Here is a 25,939-nt window from a genome sequence, read left to right on the forward strand (position 1 = left end):
TACCGAAAATTTTAAAAAGAAACACGTCTGGTTGAAGTACCTAGAAAATATTTTAAACTTATTACTATTTTTTTTAATGAACACGATGAGATTTTTTAAAATTAGATTCTTAGAAAAATCGGCTGAACGTTGAGCCCTGTTATTAGTCCCATTATACAGGGTGTTTCTAAAATATATGTCAAAAATGTAAAGGTAGGTAGAGGGGACATAAATAAGCATATTTCGGATAGGAATGTGTGTGCGGTAATGGTACATTAAAGCACTAGCTTGTAAATCAGTATGAATCAGAGGAAACTGAAAAGACAAGTAAAGACAAAAGAAAATAAAAATTTATCAAAATTGCAAAAGGTGCTCGAAAGAGCAGCCACCAACATCGATACAAGATTCACAGCGACGGCGTATGGATCGGCGTACATTAGAAAAGACGTTAGGCATGTCGAGCACATGTAAAGCAGCAACAGACAAGCGGGCAACAAGATCTTCTTGATGAGACTCTCGTACACCAGGCTTTTAATATGACCCCAAAAGAAAAAATCCAAGCAGGTTAAATCAGGAGAACGCGGTGGCCAGGGAACTGGACCTCCCCGTCCTATCCAATGCTGGCCGTAGACAGCGTCCAGGTGATTTCTGACGCTCCCTGTACATCCTCTGAGCAGCTAATTCGTTTCCTTGTGCAGCCCCATACTTGAAATGCACTTCGGCAAGCTCCACATTGGTGAAACGATGCATGCTGTTTGAGATCCGTGCGGGAATACAGCTAGCAAGCGCTTTTATACGCCGCAGTCATCAGCGCTCCCTACCGGCTCAAGGCGGCATTACCGCACACACAATCCTATAAGAAATATGCTTATTTAAGTCCCCTCTACGTACCTTTAAATTTTTGACACACATTTTAGGACCACCCTGTATAGTAGAACTCAATATACTGCATGTACTCATACATTGAGTCCTATTATTGGAAACGAAGTTAAACTAGTTGAACTACTATATATTGTAATGAAATTGAAGAAGGAAAAATTTGCATGGTATAAAACTTCAAGTTGATATCTTTTTATGGTTGCAGCATATTATGCATTTATTTAGGGGGTGTTCAAATAGTATATAAATACTTAAGGGAGAGGACTTATTTATTTAGGGGATGTTCGAATAGTATTCAAGTACTTAGGGGGGAGGAATTGCTATTTGCTCAAGTTTTTCTATCAAAGGAGGAAGAGGATAGGAGCATAATTTAAATAAAACACTTCAACTATCGCCAAATAACTCCCTAATAAAATGCAAAAATGATGACATAATGAAAAAGTATGAAAAATATTTTGGTTTTACATGCAGCAATGTTTTTAAAAGTGTGTAAAGCAGTGCATTTTGTTTGGAATATTAGAATTAATCCAGTCAAGAAGGAGAAAAAGTGGGAAGTCATGTAAATTCCTACATACAGTGGCTCGCAAAAGTCTCTGGGTAGTATATTTTTTTACATAACTTTTTCGGTTTTTCTCTTTTTAAATGTGTGAGAAACAAATAATTTTCATTTTATTTATTGTTAACCAAAATTAAATAATTTCTCTAAATATAAAAACTAAACCATTAAAAGCATAATATAAAAAAACATAACACTAAATATGAAAATAACATAAACTACAATATTTTCATGTTCAAAAACATCCGGCGAAATTTTGCTTTTTATGCCTAATTTTCAAATAATTGCCACTACGCCGTCATAAACGAGAGAACCCTAAATATTCTGTCATAAACATTCTATTTGTACCAATAAAACTCTCATTACGGGTAGACATGTAGGTTTGGTGTTACTTAAAACGATAATAAAATTATTAAAAGAAGGAAGATCATCTGGCAACATTTCATCTTCATTATCAACTGAAATGTAAACTGTGAATGATCTGGATTAGTAATAATCGAAATGAATTTGGTTCATAATGTAAGTCTAAAAGTGGCTCATAACGAAAACCACAGAAAAAAAACAACAACAACATAGGATGACAAGAAAACTGCAGATTAAATTGCATTGGAGTTGCGTGTCTTGTAAATATCATTCTGTCATGAGACGTTTTTATAATATTGGAGAGCTGTGGTGGCTCAGCGGATAGAGCAATGAGGAGATCCAAGTTCACATCACAGCGATGGCTGGTCGATTCAAATTCCGCACCCAGTTAGCAGCGATGCTGATGTAATGCTGATGTAAAATATTCTCAATAATACATGAGTTCCACTTTTCGTGGTTTTCCTCTCCATGTAACGCCAATGCGGGTTAGTTTCATCAAAAAGTCCTTCACGAGGGCAATTTCTCCCAATTCTAGATCCAGGAGTTCCCTTGTCATCTAGATTGGGTTTGAAATTACAAGGACAGCGAGTGTGACAGCAGAATTTCTAAATTGAAAAAATATCCAAAAATCGCATATGACTTTAACCCAATGGAGAACCTTGAGGCAATTATTGCAAAGGATTTGTTAATGGAGGCGGAAAGCAATATGAAAGTGGAACAATTATTATTCTGGAACAATTATTATTGTGCCATGGCATTTCTGCGTCATGGTCACAAACATGCTTAACGACAAAAAAAAAAAATAATAATATTATTTACAGCGAGAAAGATTGTGTTTATAAACTGATATTGAAAATTCGAAATCACGCTCATTATTGGTTAGAAGATTTGGAAAAATTTTAATTACTTTTCATTATATTTTTCATAAATTTTATAGGGTACTTTTATGTTTTGAGAACATAGTTTTTTAAAGTTTTTTTCTCATATAATTTATTTTATATGTCAAAGGATTAATAGGCGATATTATTAAAAAGCTAAATATAAAGGAGTTTTGAAAAGTGAAAAAATATGCATTTAGTGAAAAAATACTTTAAAACACTAATAATTTTAGAATACTCGTAGAGAGCCTTAAGTTTTTGAGAAAAAGTGTTTGTACAACATATACAAAATGTGAAATGCGGGAAAGAAAGATTTCGCATTAAATCTTATTTGTGGCATCTGTTGGGCATGCCATTATTAGAATGAAAATAACAGTCAAAGCCATGCTGTCATATATCAAGTGTTCTTAGAAAGTTCTGCAAAGTAATTAGTGTAGTAAGGATATTATGCAATAGGTTATATACATTATGCAATAAGTTATTACAATTCTTTGATCTAATTCTTTGCTCCGGAATATAAAAGAAAATGTACAATTTGGTTTCTTTTTTTTCATAAAATATCACTAATTTAAAATCAGTTATAAGCAATGAAATATTTTATTTAAACACTATATTAGTGATGGCGAAGAGGAATGTTAGCTACTTATTAAATTTATGCAAAAAAGGTTGTTTTCGAAATCTTTTTCACAAAGAACTACTCAATTGATTATTAAAAATCCATTTTTATTTAGTTTAAACTCTATACTTTTCTTGAATACTTTATATATTTTTAAATTATAAAATTTTCAAATTGAAATTTGTAATGTAAGAAATGGATTTGGCTTGAAATTTTTGTTACTTTGTTTTGCAAGTAAAAAATAAACAGTTAAAATTTTCAAGGCGAAAACACCTATTTACAAAACGCAAAAATGGGCGAAGATAGCAACCTTGATGAACAAAAAGTCATTCTGGAGACCAAACCATTTATCAGAATATGATGAATAGGGTCTTAAATTAATCGTACAGTATTCATAAAAAATCAAAGAAAATCAAAGATCTTTTTGTTCTATTTTAAGCGAGATTTTATTTAAATTATAAAAAATAGAGCAACCAAACAAGAGTACAAATTAAGAAAAATAACCAGGTAGTTTATATTTACAATTATAATTTTTTTTTCAAAATAAAATACATAGTTTTGATTACTTTAAAGATCTTGTATAAAAATATTACATAATATTTGGTTAACTAAAAAAGGTAATCAAATATGATTATCTGCACAGTAAAAAATATCTGTTAAATTTACAGTTAAAATCTGTCTGTTGGACTTAACAATGCCAGTTTATTCACACGGTTTATTTCACAGAAAAATACTGATATTTAAAAACAGAAGCTTGTTTTTAAGCAGATAAATACTGTTGTTTTAACAAAATAACTCCATTATTTTAACGAAAATACGGGAAAAATCTGAAAAATAAAAACGGGAATTTTTCGCTACGTGCTGGTAACGATTAAAGCAAAACTTTTTTTTCTGTAGAATTTACAGTTATTTTTCACAGTGTGGCTCAAAATGAACCAAATTATTCTAAAAAAAGGAAATGGTAAATGATTTGGTTCACAGACAACTATTCATATTTTGCTAAAAACCCAAAAAAGGTGAATTGAAAATTTGAACTCAGGAAATATATTATGATGATTTTGGTTCAAAAGCTCTATAATAATGATAATTACACAGAAAGAAAATGCAAAAAATGGAGAAACCGGCTTAAGAATCTTTCATAACTCGTTTTTCGAATTCCTTTTTCTTCTTCAAGGGTAAAAATTATAGTTTACAAACCCCCCTTTTATCTGTCATATGAGAAAGGGATCAGTTAAACGGATAGCGCTGTGAGGAAAGTTACAGTAAAATATTCAGAGATGCTATACTGTTAAATCCTAGTCTTTATTGCATTAGAAGGCATTTTTGAAAAATATTTGGTAAATATTTGGCAATTTTTGAGTAAGTTAAAACTATTCTTTCCCATAGTTGATGTTATTTAATGTCACATAAAGAAATGTGTTTTGATATGTTTTATTTAATCGGAAAAAAAACTAAGTTAAAAATGTTAAAAATTGAAAACAAAGTATGTAATAAAAGCACACTGCGTACATAGTGGTTTGCACCTATAAATGCGTCGTTTTTCTTGTTGGAGTCACATAAAATAAAATAACAAAAAAGTCAGCTTACTTTTTACTTGCTTCTTTAAGAAAAAAAAAACTCTAAACACTCAAAAGCAATTTTTAGAGCTCTTTAGTCAAAATGTTATGAACCGTTGTACGGGAAAATGGCAGTAGTGCACAAGGGAAAAATTATTATTTTTATGTTTACATACTATTTGAATTCCTATGGAGATTTTCTATTGAAGCAGTTTAATAATCTTGTTTATTTATTCACTTTTTAAATCAGCATGATATAATTGTACTTATCAAAATGATCATTGTATAAAAAGGAAATTAATAAAATTTTTACAGCATTTTGTAATACCTGTTGATTTATAAATTTTTTATGACATTATTCTTAAATATCCAAAGAGGATTTTCTCAATGATTTTTTAGCAAATGTTATAGATCTATAGAATGTTACAGATAATAGATGTATAGAAGTGATCATTGTAATCATTATGGTAAAATTTTTTTTAAAAAATATGCACAGAAAAAATAATGTTATGACTTAAAAATAGGATGAATTTTTTCTTAATAGTTTTGAAATTAGAAAGATTGAATAATACTACAAATTTTTGGAAATAAATTATTGTTTGCTGATTACGAGTGCATGTGAAGCACATAAAAATACTTTTTGTTTTACTCTTATAAAAAAAAATATCAAGAGAGAAACACGAGCTCTGACGTATTTTTTAATAGAATAAAGCATATCATGGACGATTTTGGTAAAAAATTGCTCTATTTTATAGATTGTACAAATTTGAACATTTTTTAATATATATTTCTCAGTAAAATATGAAATAATTTAGATGCAAATGCAGAATATTTTTATAGTTTAACAATAAGTGATACTAACATTATTTTTTTTTATCATTGTGATTATTATTATATATTTTTAAATATTGGCATATAGTTAGCTTGAATTTATTTATGCATCAAAAGTACATGAATAAAATGATGCATTAAAATTTATTTTACTTGCAGAAAGTTCTGTGTATTATTTTAAACCGATATAAATGAATTGCTCTATGTTTTGATTTCATATGAGACTGTATAAGTATAAATTATTTGTTCGGAGTAAATCATATGAAAATGTAATAAAAGAAGATACTTTAATATTTATTTTTATTATAATTTATTTTTGTTATAAATTATTTTTATTATAGTTTATATATACTTTTTATTCATGTTTTATTGCTTACCAGTATCATTCATTGCTTTTGTTTTTATAAATCGTAAATTAATTATATCGATTTCTGAAAATAAAAAAGAGAGTTTTCATGGAATTAAACCTTCGTGGATTTTCTCTCGATTTAAGACAATTTTTGAAAAAATTTGCTCAACAAACAGACCAGAAATGTTGCTTAAATGTTTTTAAATCATTCTTCTACATAAGAGACAACTCAACAAAGCATTTACTGTCTATTTCAAAAAGTATAAACCATGGTAACTTCTTAACCCTTAGAATTCCTGAGAAATTTGATGATGGAAAATTTCGTATTGATCCTGTTCATGGTAAAAAAAAATTATAATGCCATTAGAAAAAATAAAATTAGCATCCATTATTATTTTTGATACCATTATTATTCTACTTGTTACTTCGTTATTCATAAAATGATCCTATTTTTAATTATGGGTGATAATTCCACAAATATATATCACTATTTTCTCTACCTTCAATAATATTCTTAATTTTTTTCAATAAACAGCCATTTTTACTACATTTGATAGAACAGAAGTCGTTGGTGTTACCTCACTCGTCACCTTTTTTACATTTATTTCTGTAAGTTGATACAACAATCATCTACATTAAAAAAACTACTGACACTATTTCTTTTAACTCTCGATATAGTATCTCCCATTCATATCCCTATAATTCCAAATGATAATTCCTAAAACGTTTGCTTCCACATTTTATTTAATATTGACATTCAAATTGCCAGCATTTCTTTCTGTTTAAACAATTTGTAAAATGAGTCATGCTTCACTTCACTTTTTGATCTAATAATTCTGTATCGAATGTTGCTTATTTTCTCAGCTGTTTTGACACACCTCTAAGGATTCTTTCTGTAATTGGCTACTAACTCCATTCAAATGACGTCAGAACTAGTTTTGCAAGCGATATTCTTGTTTCATTACTATTCCGTAGATTCGAGTAGCACAAAATAGAATAACAGAACTAAAGAAGCTGTGTGACAGGTGCGACAAAATAAAACAATTGGAATTATTTACGAGTTAAAACTCCACGTAGGATTTATAGGAGACATCCACTTCACAGACGAAAGTGATTACATTCTCATTTTCTTTTTCCTATTAAGGTGAGATTTTTTTAAAAACGTGTTATGAACGAGTGTTTATTTCTTTTTAGGACATGGAACATTTCGTATGCTTTTTTTATTTTTATTTTAAATAAGTAAAATTTAATGCAGTTCAATTATCAGATTCTGTATATTTTACATTATCCTTCACTTTAATTATCAATCATAAAAAGATTCAGTATAGTTTCCAGTAATCTTTATGTTCAAAAAGTACCAAAATTTTTTAAAACCTATGCTGTTTTCTTAACATTAAAAAAATATATGACCAAGTGTCCTTTAATTTAACCCATATAGTATAAATTCATTATGTAAATTTGCGTTTGAAAGAAATTAATTTAAAAATTTTTTTTTTTTCGAATCTTAAAGATTTGAATGGAAAAAAATATTATCAAGGGAAAAATTATTTTATTAATTAAAGTGCCGAAGTACAAAAATTAAAATTATAATTTAAAACAAATCGTATTATTTAAGTATAGTTTTGTATCTTACATTATTCTGAAGTAATGTTTTATTATGTATTAATTACATACATATTCTTATGGAATATGATATTAATTTAAAAATTTAATGCTTTTGAGAAGCTTTAAATTTATAAATAATATTTTACTCAATTTCTCGCATTATTTGCTCATTATTTGTTTCGATATTAGTCTTTTATTTTAATTAAATAGCTGTAAACAAAACACTGTTAGCATACCACTGATATTTTTAATCCTACAAATAATGAGACTAAATAATTTATAATAAAGTGATAGCAACAATAAATAGTTATAATAATTAATAGAAGTAATAACAATTAATAATTATGATAATTTTTATCTGGGTGATAACAATAAATAATAGTTATGACAACTTAATAAGGTGATAACATTTAATAAGTTATAATAATTTACAATAAAGTTATATAAAAAATTAATAGTTATAATTATTTTATTAAATAATAAGAACAATTAATAATTATAATTTATAATAAAATAATTACAAAAATTAATAAGTATGATAGGGTTTGAAAAGATAGAGTTAAATGTTAGAAACGTACTGTATTTGAGGTATAATTATTTTCACGCTGAAATATTTTATAAATTATTATACCGATTAATAAGAATAAACTAAGTTATAAAATTAGAATATTGTTAATATCAATGTTAAAATTGTCTCCGAATCTGTTTATGATAATGAAGGGGATTTTTAAAAATATGAAAAATTTAAGTATTTACAACAAAATAGTATACATGAAATACGACGGAATATCTCAGTGAAAAATTGACTTAATGAAATGTGAAAACATAGTAAACTTTCCACTCGTGTTAAATTAATTACAAAAAAAACTTCACAAATGAAAAAGTTCTAAATAACGCAATATTAAATGACAAGTTTAAGTAATCTAACTAGGAAAAAAAACTATTTAATAAAAAGGCGAAAATAATAATAAAAATGACTTTTTTCCATTAACTGACATGAAACTATGCTTGGTAATTTCATTGGAAGGTGTTTTATATGGCTTGTTTTATTGCTGTTGAGATTGTTTTTTTATCTATGTATTGTGTGATTTCATAATCGTTCATTTAACAGTAAAACATTAGTCTTTCTTTTTTATAGACAATTAATTTCTTCTGATTGTTAAACTTTTCTGGAGAAAATATTGTGTCCACGTGAGTTATGAAATTTTACTTTAGAAACCTATATTAAAGCACAAAAAGGAGCCATATCCCACAATATAGATCCTTCAAGATCTAAGAACCTAAAAAAGTTTAAGTAATAATAATTGTAACAATTGCATTATTTCCTAAACAATTTGCGCAATTTTCAATGTTTATTAACAACAACAACAACAAAAAAAACAACTCTTTTTTAGATTATAAAGTTATCTATTAGTAAATATAAGAATATATTTGAAATATAGCTTATAAGAATTGTGATATGTATTGATGGTTAAAAATTTTTATTTTCAAAGATATTTGAAAACATATAAAATTAGGATACGATTTAGGGGAGATTAAAACTGTTTGTTTAAAAATAAATTTGATGGGTTAAAATTTTCATATGTTTTCGAGGAATAAAGATATATACATCTACATTTGTATTTATATATATTTAATATAAGTTATAAATATATATATTTAATGTATACTTTTGAATAATAATATATATTTATTAAATAATGGATATTTGAAATATTTTAGAGGAAATTAAATAAAGTTTCATTTAAGTTAGTTTTATTTCATCCTTCAAATGAATAATAATATATGGAGGGTAAAAAAGAAATGATGTATAAGTTACGAAGTTAATGATTGTTGACTGCTATCGATTTTTATGTCAATAATCACATCATCGATTTGATGAATGACTGAAATATATGCTAGATATGTTTTGGTATGAATTTATTCATCAGTGTTTAAAAATTTATTTAATAATTAAGAATGCTGGATAAGTGTATGGATAGTAACCGGTACTCTCCACCCTCATGTTTTTTAAGAATCTTTGCTCGGTGCACACTTGCCCAGTATACCCATCAATATTACTTTTTTAAGTTAATTGCCCGATATGCATTTATCCGGTATTTTGAATTCTGACGTTTTTATCTATCCTAATTGGATATCGAATCAACATTAAAATGTCAGATGGATAAATAAATATTAAATCCCATCGAAATATTTCGGGCATTCACCAAAGCGACAAAATGTTTTTTGACACCCACAAAATGTAATTTTGAACTAGATAATAACGTTTCGTTTCCATTGCACAGCGCGCAAAATAAAAAACGGACTACCCTGAAGAACTTTTGATCTAATTATCTTAATGGTTTGAGCGGTTGACCCCAAATATGCTAACTAATAATTGCAAATGTTATATTAAATTACTAAATCAGATAGAAAACCGAACTTTTTCTTAAAAAAAAAATATCTTTATTTTCAACGGATTCGGATTTCTGACCGCCAAAATATAGGCAGTAGCCGCATTCCGGAAAATAGGGTCCCCATAGTTTGGTCAGGAGAGCGAAGGTTCAAAGTTTGAACCGCTTAATGCTAATTTTATTTTTTGCGTATTTTTCCATATCTCGAGAACTTTTTAAGCAAATTTGCACTCTATTATAAAATTCGCTTATCCAAAGATGATTTCTCGAAAAATATAACTTTTAGTACATATTTATGACTTTTTATTATTTTATTAAATAATAGTCGAAAAAATTGGGAACTATATGGCATGAAATTTTTACATTATCTTAAAAGATGTAATTTTAAATGGCAAAATACAAAATTTGAACGAAATCGATTGAATAGTTCCTGAGAAATTGAATTTCAAAAAAATGCGGCTTTTTAAAAATGCGTTTTCTTAGAAACTATCCAACCGATTTCGTTCAATTTTTGCACTTTGCCATTCAAAATTGCATTATTTAAAATGATGTAAAAAATTTTATACCTTAGAACCCAAATTTTTTACGACTCTTATTAAATAAAATAATAAGAAGTAATAAATATTTAGTAAAAGTTATATTTTTTATGCAATCATCTTTGGATAAACAAATTTTATTGTTGTGTGGAAAGAGTTTTTAATTCACTTAAAAAGTTCTCGAGATATGGCTAAATACGCAAAAATAAAATGAACATCAAGAGGTCCAAACTTAGGCCGTTCTCCTGTCCAAACTAAGAGGACCGTATTTTCCAATTTGCGGCTACCTCCTATATTTTGGGGGTCAGAAATACGAATCCTTCGAAAAAAAGGTTATGTTTATTAGAGAAAGTGCGCTTTTGTGTCTGATTTGATAACTTAAACTATGGTCTGCACTCATTAGCTATCGTATTTAAGGTCACCCTCTCGAACCATTAAGATTGAGTCTTAGAACGTGATGATTCGATCAAAAGTTATATACGTTGATCCGTTTATTATTTTGTGCACTGTACTTCATAAAATGATGGAATATCAAACAGAACAAAATTACTATTACTGTGTTATAAATTGTATTTATATAGCCTTCGAAATTTAATACTGATAGGATACGAATTCATATGAAGTAATTTTTTTAAACGGTTCATTACTATAATTAAGACTGTAGAAAAACATTCATTATAAATTTTTAATGTTTTACGTTTCCTGACGTTCAGAAAATTGAGATTATGGTTGGTTTAACCGGAGAATTTAAGTTTGGATATATTTTAGTTTATTCTTTTCTGTTTATTTTTTTTTGTTTCATTAAAATTTAGTTTGATTTATTTTAGCTCAATTTTACTTTTGTTTGTCAAAATGTAACCTTTCTTATTTAAGGCTGTTATCATATATTTAAAGCATAATAAGAAAAAAACTCTGTGCTCTAATTCCGCACAAGGAACGTGTTTCTGTAATAAATTACTCTCAATAGTAAGCAATACAAAACTCTGAAAATAATTTTAGCATATTTTTTAAAAAAATGTGCGCATTAGTTATATATTATAAGATAAGAAAAAAGTTCAATGTGGTATTAATTTTTCTTTAGAACTATGCTGAAAACTGCGTCTAAGATTGTCCATCGTTGTGTCAATGAAATATTACCGGTTCAAGCTGTCATACCTAGTTACGGCATCTCAAATCGATCATTTAGCACAAAACTAGAAAATGGGAAACCACCTAGGACACTCATAACTGGTAATTTGAATTTTATATTTCCTTTAGTTCAGATCTTTATATTTCGTTTAGATTAGATTTTAGCGCTTAATTTTTTTTATCCAAAAATAATTTTTTAATAGATTTTGTATTAGAGCTTTATTGCATTATATTTCAGGAAGTTTAGGTCAACTGGGCACAGGACTCGCGAAAAAACTAAGGTATGTATTTGTCCTTTTACAACAATTTCATATGAAACTGTCATATTCGCAGAAATAACGGCATTTTATGTTTAAATACAGTCCCTGGAAAAATTATTAGACGTACTGTAAGATTCTATGTAAAATCGTAATTATTAAGTGATAGTTCAGTTCAGTAGATCAGTACTATACAGCTTTATTGTATTTACGCAACTGAAACCGGTTTGCATTTGTTTACGTTCGTGTATCAATTCATAAAATTAGACGATATATAATATAAATTTGGCGATTGGATAAATTAGACGACATATTATATAAATATAGAATATTTATTATATGAGGTATTATATTAGTTGGGGAGAGTAGTGTCAATTGTAACATTTTTTACTTAACTATTTTTAACTAACAAAAAATCCAATATATTATTAGTATTAATTGACAGACGAGTAAAGTAGACTATCCTCTACTAGAAAAAAAATTAAATACCTGATTTTAAATATTATTATATTAGTTATTAACAATTTTTGACAGTCGTGCACTTGTTACAATTGTCCCCACCTACGGGGTCAATTGTAACAGTTCATAAATTCAACTAAAACATAGTTAATTATACATATTATCATAGTTGTGATATATTTTTCTATTGATCAAAATAGTAGTGATATTTTAGGAGTAAAAATAATAATGAGCAGAGACCTAAAGGGTTAAACTTTTAACTTTAAGGGGTTAAAAATTTCAATTTATGCTGTGAAAGGTGACAAATAAAATAATGCACATGCAACATAATATAAATGCTATAGGAAACTATTGGTGGTTCCTAAAGAGTTAAGTAATGGTTTGTAAACATAAGATTATTTATTTTCAGCTGTTACAATCGTCCCTTTACTTATTGTTACAATTGTCCCCAAGACGCCATTTCAGCTTCATTTGTTAAAAACAATGCTAGTTAATTAACAAAACTAATCTTTTTTTTATTGAAATGTTAATTAAGGTGTCCACTTACATATTCGGTTAAAAACTTTTATTTTTTTTAACAAAATTACTTTGTTACAATAAAATATTCTAATACCAAAAAAAAGTACTTGCGTGACGTGAAAATATCTTTTGTGATGTAACTCTTTCAAAAGTACATAAAAATGGTTGCCATCAGGGGTGTACATGTAGATTTGTTAAATACACCTTGTGCACCACCTAGGAACCAAATCTAGAACCCGACACTCGAAATTTTTGCTCTGTTACAATCGTACCCTGTTACAATTGACCCCACTCTCCCCTATATTATAATAAATAGATCAAATAATTAAACGCAACGAAGTGTTTTAATAATTGCATGTTTTGCACAAGTTTATAAGTAATACTTTTATACTTAGACAATGGGTTTTTTCAGAAGATTTTTTTATGTACTTCCCATTTGTATTTATTTTTAACGTAGTGCATTACAATGTTAATTAATTGATACACTAACGTAAACAAGTGTAAACCGGTTTCAGCGGCAGTCACATAAAAACAATAAAGCTGTATAGTATTTCCTGATAATTAAGATTTTACATAGAATCTTATAGTGCGTCTAATAATTTGGCGATTTTAAACTGTATGTTAAAAAATTTAGCAAAATAAATGAAGAACTTAGAAGAGTAGCATACTAAAGTGAGATTCTAAATATACACTTTTTACGGGTTTGGCGAAGATGGGGTTGATGTAAACATTCAGCCTCAAATCATTCCGCAATTTATTATTTTTTTATGAGAAAAAAAAAATAAATGAAAATAATATTGGAATGAGATATTTCGTTTCCTAATACTTCTATACAATCTGAAGATGGAAATATCTTTTAAACATTATTCACATTTTAGTACAAAAAACTAATTCGTCAAATATTTAAAAAAAGAGGCAGCATGCACACTATTTTTTTTAATTATGCATTGTAATGCAGAGGAGTGATTCCTGTGGAAAATTTGACACTTATACATTAATTTTTTTAGAAAGTAAAGAATGAAATAGTATTTCAACAAATTTTCTCCTGTTTCAGTAGAAACATGCGTTTTAACCGAACTTTTATCAGCTAATCATTTTTTAAATTTTTTTTTTTTTTTTTAAATTTGCTTAACATATATTTGCTCTGATTTTGTCCAACATCCCCAACTTGTACAGCAATTATTAAACTTTGAATCGGGACTATATAAAATAGATTGTGTTAAGAATCAAATTCATTGATAATTTAGAAATTTTTTTTCTCACAAATATGTAGTTCTTAGTTCCCTCAGTTAAAAACGTAGACTGAAATCATAGTAGTTACAAATACTTATTCTTTTTATCAGATTATTTGATTACTATTTACTTCATTACAAGAAATATTTAAATAATTTCGTTTTCTGGGCTGCTAAAGGTGTTTAAAGGGTATTCCTGAACTCATGATATAATTAAGGATTGATAGAACCCTTGAACCCCTTCCATTGGAACAAGACAAGAACAAACACGGAACTCATTTTCGAAGTCGATCATTTTTTGGAAATAAATGGTTTATACGAGTGTCTAGTTTCAAAATAGTGCTATACATTGCTAAAACTTCTGGTACTCAGAGTGTCGGTGCTTTTTACCATAAAATCGATTTTTAGAACAAAAAATCTGATATACCGTAATTTTTACAGCAATAATTACCATAAAATCACTGAATCAGTCTAGTTCATACTTTCAAATTTTAAATCAATTATATAATTGAAAGAGAATTTGCCATAAACGGTTTCTTCTTTGAGAGGATATTATAACAGTCGTTGAACAGACGACTCAATTCTTTAGGTTTTCGGCTACTAGTGTTTGACTCCGTACTCTTGTATTTTTGAATCCAATCCAGAAGACAAGGGAGCTCTTGGATCAAGTATTGAGATAAACTTAGTATATCCGTCTACCACTGGGGATATTTTAAGTCAGCACTGTGGTCGGTGCGAGCCGGGTGTGGAATTCGAATCCCAGCCATTACTGGAATCGAACCTGGGTCACCTCGTTGGAAGCCGAGCCCTCTATCCCCTGAGCCACCATGACTTTTCCTTGATATAGAGTCGTCTTAAGAGACTCCCTCCACCACTCGTTGCCGATTTACTCACCCCTTTTTGCTACTTTATAATCTGTTTATATGGGTGAATGCCTTCAAGGTTAAAGTCTTTTGAAAACATGATATATTCGGAAAAAGTACGTTGTATTTTTGGCAAATATTTCTGAAAGCTGGTAGTCTTTGATTTTTGTTAATTTTTGTAATCGAACTCGTTAAATCGTTAAAGAAAACAAAGATGTTGCAGAACCAAAACATTAAGTTTAAATTGATTAAGCAATAGGTTCTGGATAAAAAATAAAGATCGATTGAGGCCTAAGTTATGTAGCTGATTCTTAAAATTTTAATTAAGTTTTTATTTAATCTTCTTTTTTATTCTTATTTTAAAAAGCGAGTATTTGCAATTCTTGCAGCCACAGAAACCCTACCAATTTATCCATTATTTGCATATATTTGAACACAGCTTATACGTTTTTATACATTTTTAACACTGGAAAGTCTAAAACTTAGTATATACTTAAGATTGCCCTAAAGCAGTCAAAATGACTGGATTTTGAAAGAATAGCTAATGTGTAAAGAAATTTGCTTAAAATTAATTTTTAATATTTTTTATATTATTTACAGTTATAACAAAATATTAGTAAATATTAGAAATAAAAAAAATTATATGCTGTACAAAAAGTCACAAAATTCTAAGAAATTGTGTCTTTATATACATCATTGTTTTTCTAATTGAAATTAAAAAGCAGTCAAAATGACTTCCTTGGGCAATCTAGTGTTAAACAAAAATTCACTATAAATTTAATTTAAATTGTTCCAGAGCCAGATATGGAGCGGAGAATATCATTATGTCAGATATTATCCGAGCACCTGAAGAAATTCTGGAGGCTGGTAAAAACTTTTCTTTTCCCCCAAGTTTAAAATTAATTGCAAAACATTCAATATATTACCTTCTTATATTTCTTTCATAGGACCCTATATATACGCAGACATTCTAGACTTTAAAAATCTACAAGAAATTATAGTCAACTACAGAATCGATGCCGTGATACACTTTAGTGCTCTGCTCAGTGCCATTGGAGAAGAAAACGTAGCACTGGCCATGAGAGTTAACATTGAAGGACTGCATAATGTGATGGAATTGGCTAAACAGTACAGATTGAGATTATTTGTACCCAGCACCATCGGGGCATTTGGTCCAGATTCACCAAGAGACCTCACTCCTGATTTATGTGTCCAGAGACCTCGAACAATCTATGGGGTTTCCAAAGTACACGCAGAATTACTTGGAGAGGTAGTTATAAATTGTTTATAGATGTGATGAAGTAATTCAAGGGATTGAACCAATATATGTACTGATAAGCTAAACTTTATCTAAAGGTGGCACTTTTACATTCAAACTGATCCTTTGTATTATTTCCAGGTAGATATTTCATTACAATTTACCGCTATATGCACTGGGCATATATAACAGCACACGATTATGTAATAGCCTACATGAAAATCGAAAAGATTTTACATCGAAAATGCTTCCCTGAACAACGTGAAAATGTGACTTATCATTATATTGCTCCAAGCCCTTCATCTAATGAGATATTATAAAGTTTTTAATAGAAATTAAATGTCCAATGACAATTGTTTAAGTTTTAAAAAAATATTGAAATTTTGAAGGAATTTCAAGATTTATTTATCATGTTTGTTTAATCTTATAAGTCCTTCCCTTTCGTTTCACGTTGCATAGTTCTACCTAAGCTAAGCTGGTTGACTAAGAAACTGTTAAGCCAAATTAAATTGGTCTTTCGTGGAAGAATAAAATTAGAGCAAAAATTGTTATAAATTTTTATGTCACTAGTGTTCAAGACGACTTCGAGTAGGCTGTGTTGAACTTAATATCGTTACATAATTCTTGTGTTAAACTTTTGTGTGAAGTTTTAATTTTATGTCTTTTTCACTCATTTAATATTCAACAGGTATCTTATATGTACTAGGCAGGTTGAAAAACACTTTGTGATAAATAAACAATCAGTTTACCCCAAGCCCCAGCAAGGGGATGGAAGGTCACGTTTTTGTTTTGATAAGAAAAATGCCCTCATGAAAAAAGTGGTAATATAACTGAGTGCATACTTTAAGTGTTAGTTCCAATTTATGCTTTAAAAAACAGGTGTTTATATTATTCATGTACTTCAGTGGGCACGACTTTCTTGTGTCTACAACATAAATTCGAAAAATATTAAGTAAGTAAATTCTAAAACTAAGTAGTAAAACAAAACTAAGTTGCCAGTCATTATCCTTTTGTATTTTTATTTATTTATTAAATTTTTTTTTAAACTTTTGGTGTGGGAAAAGGATGAAATAGAAAAGTTTTCAAAATAGAAGATATCAGAAATAAAAGGTTGAATAAAAGGAATAACAAGGGATACTTTCGATATTCAAGTTGCTATCTTCGCGAAATCATTATTATCCTTTTCTTTCTAAGCCACTTATTTACATTTTATCACCCTTCATTTTATTCATTAACATTATCAACTCATTTTTCCTCATTAACTATTGATGCTTAGTCATTGACTTATTAAGCATTATTGTGATGAACTTCGAGCACAAATATATAATATCAAACTTTAACAAAACTTTTATTTTCTTAGACCAACAAGAAAAAATAGCAAGTTTCAATCACACCATGTTAATAAAATTAATAATAAACATTCTTAATCACATTACGAGATGTTAGTAAGTAAACTGCCGAAAGTAAACACACGTAGAAAAAAGTAAGTTCAAACAATGGATATAGTTTTTTTTAATAAGACGTTTAATACTATTTGTAAGTTAAAAATAAACCATTTTATAATTAAACTCAATTTAAACTAATTAGACAAACAATGAGAAGAATATATAAAAAAGTATCACTTAAAATACATTAAGTGGGAAAAAACAATCGATTGTCATAATGATGAAAGTATTAAATGCTAGCTATTATTTGACATAAATTATCGTAAAGATTTCTTCTCACAGATCTTCTTTAATTCTTTTACCATATCCATAATCATTTAGGGCAATGGTAGCCAAAGTGATACGCACTAATTATGTATGAAATGCTTCACAAATTAATAGTTAACAGTCTTAAAAATTATAACATGTAAAAAAAACTATTTAAATAAATACGTGAAAAAGGTTCTTGTATGAAATACATTAGAATATGCAGCATTGTAACTCTAAAATATTAAATTGGAAATAATCAATGACTCATGCTTACATTGGTATTTAAATCTAAGAGAGGGGGGGGGGAGTTTAATACTTTCCAATAAAAAAAAAGGTTTTTCTTTTTTAAAACATTATTTTAAAATGTTTAAATCTGTAAACTGCTTATTCTCGATTTTCATCTCTTGCATACTAGAGCAGCGGTTCCAAATTTTTTTTCGGCTTAGGAACCCTGAATAATCAACCTTCTTATCCTCGACTTTTTTATGAATAGGTGAGACAATTGTGTAAGCATTAACCATTAAAAGACTACTTTATTTTGATTTTTTTTATATTTAATAAGAGGAAGGATTTTTTCCCCATCATTTTATCATTCCTCATTATTTTTTAGCGTTTTATCTAATAATAGAATTTATGTTCGATAGTTGAATTCGCTATCTTGGAGGTGAATCTAATTTTAGCTAAAAATTTGTTTTGGTTAGTAATTGGCTTAAAGTGAAGAAATTTTTTTTTTATACCATTGAATTTGATTTTCAGGGAACATATTTCTTTATTAAAGAATTTCTTTATTCTATATTTTAATTTGAAAATCGCAATGTGAAATTGCTCTTACAATTTTTTATGATTGCAAATCCTTTTCATAATAGTTGTCATTCAATCTTTTTTTACCTTTAAATTTCATGTTCTTTTGGCATTTGCTTTAAATAATTTCATCAATTGAAATAATAATTAAATAATGGATTATTCCAAATAAAATTACAGATTTAAAAAATTTCTTAACTTTCTGAACCCCTTTAAATCTCACACGGAACCCTCGGATTTCGCGGAACACCATTTGGTAACCGCTGACTAGAAGTTTCTAATATCTAACTTTCTTATAGATATTAGGAACTCCTTGTATTAAGATATTAGTTTGTAAACTAAAGTTAGAAAAACTCTTAACACGCATACCTATACATAATTCTATTTGGTTTTTAGTCTTTTAGTATTAGCAAAGCATCATCAAATTTAGATGAAGCTGATTTCTTTAATGGATTTATTTTGCGTAACGAAAGAAATACGACGAAACATCATAAAAAGTTATTATTTTTAGAGACTAATATGGATATAACTGTAAGTATAAATCTAAACTGTGAATAATAATTAATAATTTGTTTTACAGTACTATCACTTCAAATATGGACTGGACTTTCGATGCCTTCGCTTTCCAGGAGTGATTTCTGGCGATACCGCTCCAGGGGGAGGGACCACGGGTAAGGATTATTATTTTTATTTCTATTCTTTTTTTACAAAAAAATTCCGGTTCTTTCATTTTAAGTGGCTATTTTTTTTCTCAATTAATTTATGATAGTTTATTTGTTAGAATCATAAACCATTTCTTACTTAACTAAAATTTTTACTAATTTTATTACGACGTATTATTTAAAAATGTTGACCCCGGGATAGCCTGGTTGGCAGGGGACTAGACTCACGTTCGTGAGAGCGGGAGTTCAAATCCAGCCGGCCGAAGACTCCCCGCATAGTAAATGGTGACTGGTGCACGTTAAATATGTCGAGTCTCAAAGTCCTCCATGGGCCAGAACAAATCAATACCTCTGGAGGTATTGAATTGGAGATGGAACGTTCGCTGGTTCAGGTCAAAATTACAATCTGTGAATAGATGTATGAATGGTTCTGTGTGATGTATGGGTGTGGCAGACGTCAAATTCTTGACCATAGATGGCGCCACTGGAAAACAAGAACAATCGCACTCCTCGCCTTAATGGCCTACGACAACATTTAAAACTGTTGCATTTCTTAAGAAAACAGTATTGTTAAATGAAAGTTTCAAGAAAGTATACTAACCAGCAGATACTCAGTCGAAAGTTTATAAAGAGTTTAATATTTTGACATTATATTCCATCAATCCATAACGACAGAATTATTCAAAAAGGACTCAATTTAATTAATTTGCATAAAATTAGGTATAAATTACTCGTGAGTAATTTACATACTATTGAAAAAGGAAGTTTAAATTAGATATATAAATGTTTTTTTTTAACTATATAAATACTGAAGGGGTATTATCCTTCATAGGCGTGCTTATGGGGTGGGCCTATGACCCATCCTAATGTGCTTTGTTGTAAAAATTTTCTCACTCACATTAAAGTGAAGAAAATATTGAAAAATCGCAACACTTCACCGTTTTCTTTTAGAGAAAATTTCGTAATTTGATTTAAATTGGGGATGATAAAACAATGAATAACAATCATATTATGAAGACTTTATTTCAACTGATTTTTAGTGATGAAACCACACTTTATGGAATGCTTCCATTTATCATTTGAAATGAATTGATTTCACTTTTACAAACTCATTTATACAACCCAAAAAATTAGTTTAAATAGTTATTCAAACAACGATTGAAACGGTCCAGCAACCCCAATTGGGGTAGAGGGATGGAAATCGTACTGATTAAGTTATATTTATGTCATTGTTTTTTAAATCTTCACTAGTCAGATCAACGAAAGAAAATAAACTACAAGAGCAAAAATCCCAATTTCAACAGTTCTGCAGTGGTCTGATCGTAAAGACACGGTTCCCAGTAGATCACAAAGGTCAAGCATTATCAGCCTGCGTTGGGACCGAAAGTGCACGGTACCGGTCATCGTTAAACTGTTTGACCGTAAAGCGTTCGACTTCGCGCTCAGGTCGTTGGGCTACCGAAGCGGGGGAGAGATCCCCTTTGCAGAGGATTAAAATGGCAATGGCATGTCTTCGGATCATGCACAGGGATGTTTTCCAGACCGACGCCAATAGCCCATTATCAACCTATAAATAAATTTAAACTTTTTTGTTGTTTAAAATGTTATTTGGTATGCTGTAAAAGAGGTAACAAATAATTTCTTTTTTCTTCCTATTTCAAAAAAAAAGAAGGGATAACTCAAATGCATACAACAAAGACGACACTTTGGCATTAACAGGCGTCCTGTGCATTTTACCATCAACAGATGATATTATTTGACTTTCAGATTACGCTGTATCCATTTTTCACGATGCTATTAGAAAAGGATCTTTCGAGTGCTACCTAAACAAGAACACTAAATTACCAATGATGTATATTGAAGATTGCTTGCGGTCTCTTATTGAAATAATGGAAGCCCCCGAGGAGAAACTAACGCTTCGAACATATAATGTTGCTGCTATTAGCTTCACACCTGAGGAATTGGTGAATGCCCTTAAAAAGCACATGCCTCACGTCGAAGTCACATATGCCCCAGATAGACGTCAAAAAATCGGTAAGTATTATATGGAACATTATGTTTAAAGTTTTTATGTGATGAACACAAGAAATCAAACAACATTAGAATGCAATTTTATGCATTAGGGTGGGTAGAGAATCAGAAATTTCGAATATGTACTAAATTTAAATAATTTCTAGGAAATAAATTGCTAACATAAAATTATTACTATATACATATTTTAACCAGAATATTCCAAATTCATATTGGAATATTCATATTCCAAAAAATGGGGACTTTTTTTAAGTCTTTAGCCACTTTTACAAACGATATTTTCAAGTGGTAGCCAATTTTATACTTTAATATATTTCTCTGGGCAAAAAGAAATTGATTTGAAATTATTTCCCCCACAATATAAATAATTAAAAATAATAATAGTAAGAGTTCTGAAAAATATATCTTATATGAGTAAAAGTTTGTCAAAATTTAAAAAGTAGCTAATATTTTTAATGCTTTTACTTCGTTTTAAAAGTATAAGTTGATAGTAATGTATGAGAAATTAAAATTTAAAGCTTGCCCTCAAATATAAAGGACAAAAAAGGCAGTTTTGTGATTTTTATTTCTTTTCAAAAAAATTTTTTCGAACTTGCCATAACGATATAAAAGCAGCTGGCATTATAGGTATTATATCTCAGGGAATTAAACTCGAGAAAATGTCATAATTATTATTATTTACATTATTTGTTTCTGAAAATTTTATATTTTTTATTTAGTAGACATGGAACTTTCTTGTGTCAAAATTTTTATCGTCAAGGGAAAAAAAAAAAAAAAAAGAGAAAGATTTTTGGAGCATTAGTGGGAGCTTATTGCATTATCAAAAAATATTTTGCAATACGATTCTTTAAAAGTCATGCACAATTTTTTCATTTCATGTCTAAAAACCTTACTACAAAATATGAATTTATGTGAAAAAAAATCCATGTTTTTGACTGTATTAACATACTATTAATATTGGTCATTAATTACTAACATTTGAAGAACTAGCTTAATGAAGAATGTCAAAAGATCTCTGTTTATTGTCCTGTATAATTTGCAATCATCTCCAGGGGCGCCAGGTAGCATTTACTACCCCATGTAAATGTATTTTAAATGTAAATGTTGGGTAAAATTTATTGATTGTCATTTATTAGAAACGTTAGCGGTGAAATGATCGATAATTTCTATTTTTCAGCTGATTCATGGCCCCAAGTTTTTGATGACCGAAATGCCCGTAAAGATTGGGGATGGAAACATCAATATGACATAGATGCCATATGCAAAGCCATGATCGAGACTGTAAAACCGTTTTATTCATGAAATATATATTTTTTCTCACTTCGTATAAATAGAAATATCAACCACACTTGTTTCATTTATGGATATTAAATTTAGTTCTATCATCTTCACCAGGGTTTCAAGATGTTCACAAAAATAAGAATGCTATTAAATCAACTTATATAAACATAATCAAGTACTGACTTTCATTTCAATTGCATACTTTGTAAATTAAAATTCCAGTATAATCGCTAATAAAATATACTTAAATAATTGCAATGAGAAATAAGTATCTTTGCGTATAGTAGGATATGCTGTAGAATTTTGCAGAGAAATTTTTTTTTTTAAATAAGAAAAAAAGTCAAATTTCCAGCAATATAATTTTATTTATAATAGAATATATATCACAGCAATAATAAAAGATTAAAATTAGTCTTAAGTTGATTATTCTTAGGTGAAAATTAACAATACAATAAAAAATAGTATAATTCATAAATACAAACAAAACTCGAAAAAGAGACTCATATCATAATAATATGTTTAAAAAAACTGATTAAACAAACAATTAGTAGAAAAAATCACAATTCAGATAAAAACAAGTAGTACATACAATGTAACAAAAAATAATGAAAAATATTAAAAGTGTTTATTTTTTTTAATATATCTATCATTAGTTGTTAATAATAAAAACAACTTTCATAACTGTGCATTAAATAGTTAGTAAACATTTGTTTAAATATAATACTTTTGTAGCACTGAGAGACATATACAGCATACATTGTTGATTATAAAACATCTTCAACATTCACTTTCTATGAAGCTCATATAGAGATACAATATATATGTGCTTCGATTTGCTAAACATATTTTAAAAATTCTTTATTTATTTTATAATATAATCCAGATTTAATAAATAAAGGATGCAAAAAGTGATTACGATCAATTAATTAGAATATAAATTTTTAAATGATACATAATAAATAGTTTCAGCATTACAAACTATGGTTATACATATTGTTATATTATATATATATTATATATTACAGATATAATTATAACCAAATCTAATTTATCGCCAACAAAAGATTGATCTAGCAAGGTTCATCTGCTCTTTCGGCATTATTTCTGAACTTTCTTCTAATAAAAATATGTGTAGATCAACAAAAAAAAGTTTTTTTTATTTATTTATTGCTACAGTAAGAAAAAAAAACGGACAAATTTAGCAACTTTTATACAATCTCTAAAATAAATAAAAATAAAAACACTTAACAATCAAAGTTTATTCTTATAAAATAGATTCTGGGTACAAGTTTAAATGAAATCAAACATAGTTTTTTTCAGTAATCATTAGAATTAAAAAGTTTCTTTGCCTTTTTTTTCCCTTTTACTTCACGTAAGTTCTAAGTATATGTAAGTTCATTAGAATACTTTAAAGAACAGCTTTAAAGAAAACATATTTTACATGATGCTGATGAAAAAAAAATGTAACAAAGAAGAGAACCATGTTCATATATTTGTTTAAACTTTAAAATAAATGCTCATAGAAGAAAAAACTGATAAAAGTTTGGTATTTTTACTTAGTTACCCATTAAAACATTTCCGCATTAAAGAGGTAAAGAAAATATGTTTTTTTGGACTCATACAGCTCAGAACCTTGATAATATTTCAATAGAATGAGATTATTGTCTCCCCTTAAATAATGCCTATATTCATACATTACGACATTCATACATGCTATCAAAATATATTGGCTATGAATTTTATACAGAACCAGCTACGTTAGTTCATTTTTAAGTCAAACTTGCGAAGAAAACAAAAATTTAGCAACTACGGATTTCGACATATTTTTCAGAAGAAAAAAATAATCTGAATAACAACTGCAGTTGAAATATAATAACAGAATGAGAGATTAAAAATAAAGAAGAACCACACTATTGATTTTCATGGAATTAATAGCAACACAAATACAAAATAAAATAAATGAAAAGCCAATATAATTCTGCATTCTTAAAAAAGGGAATGTTATTTTTAACAATTATGTACATAAAAAGTTCAAGATAAAATGCAAGATGAGATTCAAATTACTTTCTAAAACTATATAATTATTGATATAAATGCAAATGAATTAAAAATGAGTTAACACTTTAAAAGCTTGCCTTAAAACTAGAAACGGTTTACATAAGAAAAAGGTAATAAATAAACCAAACTTTTCATTTAACAGTTTTCTTTTTCATAATTGTGACCTTTATGTTTTTTTTTTTTAAATAACTTAATGAAAACGGAAAAAAATATTAAATTTTTAAACAACATTATCTCTCAATTTCTAAAGTTTAGACACCTTTTTAAAGCTTTAGACAATTTTTTTAAAATGCAATAATATCCATTTCTTAGTTCATATTTTAATAATAACAATCTCCATGTAATAATATATTATCACAATATCTTTATGCAAGAAATAAAATTTGATATGCATATACTTAAGATACTAATAATAGTTTCCATGCAAGTAGCGACTTAGTCTACTAGCTAGACTATTAGAAATTACAAGTAAAATTTCATTTAAGATTTCAGTTTATAAGCTCTTTAGTTTCTCAAATTGAGAATAATACTTTAAATGGAATTAAAAACAAATTATTATTTTAGACAAATGTCGAAAATCTCATGATACTTAACAATTGATTATGAAGAAGTCTAACATACAATAACCAATAATCTTAGCAGTCTGAAGTGAAATAAATAAATAAGGAAACAGTTTATGAGGATTTAATTCTTGAAATAATTATAGCGTATTTCAATATTGTCTCAGATAAATAGTGAGAAGTGACTAATTATAAAGAAGTCAAACAATTTTAAAAAATATGAATGAGTGTTTAAAATTTTAGTAAGAATTGAATAGTTCTAAAAGTTCTACAACAAAAGTAAAAAAAGAACAATTTAAGAGACTATTTAATAAAGATAGAAAAAACTAAACCTTAAATGCAAAAAGTTATACTAAAAACATTAAATATTTTAACAACAATATAAAACAGATAAATATCAAATTTTATATTTTGGAGTTATTTTTATACAGACATTTAAATTTAGTGGACCTTTTTTCTGTTAGCTAACACTTTATATATGTTTTAAGTATGATTTTAGACACAGCTTTTTATATCTTTAATTTATCTCGGTAAACACAAATACACTGTTTTCCTAAGACAAATTGTTGTAATGAAAAAACTATGCAACTACTAT

General features: G+C 28.0%; 1 protein-coding gene across 4 annotated transcripts; it reads left to right on the plus strand.

Moving 5' to 3' along the window:
- The first annotated feature begins 4,459 nt into the window (after window positions 1–4,459).
- Window positions 4,460–22,793, plus strand: Tdh (L-threonine dehydrogenase). 4 transcript variants are annotated; one of them, XM_087158499.1, is made up of 9 exons: window positions 6,983–7,151; window positions 8,751–8,803; window positions 11,623–11,771; window positions 11,908–11,950; window positions 15,796–15,866; window positions 15,947–16,269; window positions 19,333–19,423; window positions 21,182–21,448; window positions 22,623–22,793. In XM_087158499.1, the coding sequence occupies exons 3-9, from the start codon at window positions 11,627–11,629 to the stop codon at window positions 22,745–22,747; spliced, it is 1,065 nt and encodes a 354-aa protein (XP_087014625.1). In that variant the 5' UTR covers window positions 6,983–7,151; window positions 8,751–8,803; window positions 11,623–11,626; the 3' UTR covers window positions 22,748–22,793. The 4 variants fall into 4 exon arrangements, with proteins under 4 accessions (XP_087014629.1, XP_015923759.2, XP_015923758.2 ...); XM_087158503.1 differs by lacking the exons at window positions 6,983–7,151; window positions 8,751–8,803 and adding an exon at window positions 4,460–4,608; XM_016068273.4 differs by lacking the exons at window positions 6,983–7,151; window positions 8,751–8,803 and adding an exon at window positions 4,490–4,630.
- The last annotated feature ends 3,146 nt before the right edge of the window (window positions 22,794–25,939 follow it).

The sequence above is a fragment of the Parasteatoda tepidariorum genome, chromosome 1 (assembly GCF_982258835.1).
Source record: "Parasteatoda tepidariorum strain Cologne lab strain chromosome 1, Ptep-v5.0, whole genome shotgun sequence".
In the NCBI taxonomy this organism is placed as follows: domain Eukaryota; kingdom Metazoa; phylum Arthropoda; class Arachnida; order Araneae; family Theridiidae; genus Parasteatoda; species Parasteatoda tepidariorum.

Coding starts and splice junctions, on each gene's coding strand:
- Tdh (XM_087158503.1), top strand. CDS start 11,627: ATGCTGAAAACTGCGTCTAAGATTGTCCATCGTTGTGTCAATGAAATA. Junction 11,951..15,795: donor GGACTCGCGAAAAAACTAAG/GTATGTATTTGT, acceptor AAATTGTTCCAG/AGCCAGATATGGAGCGGAGA. Junction 19,424..21,181: donor TCCAGGGGGAGGGACCACGG/GTAAGGATTATT, acceptor TTTGACTTTCAG/ATTACGCTGTATCCATTTTT.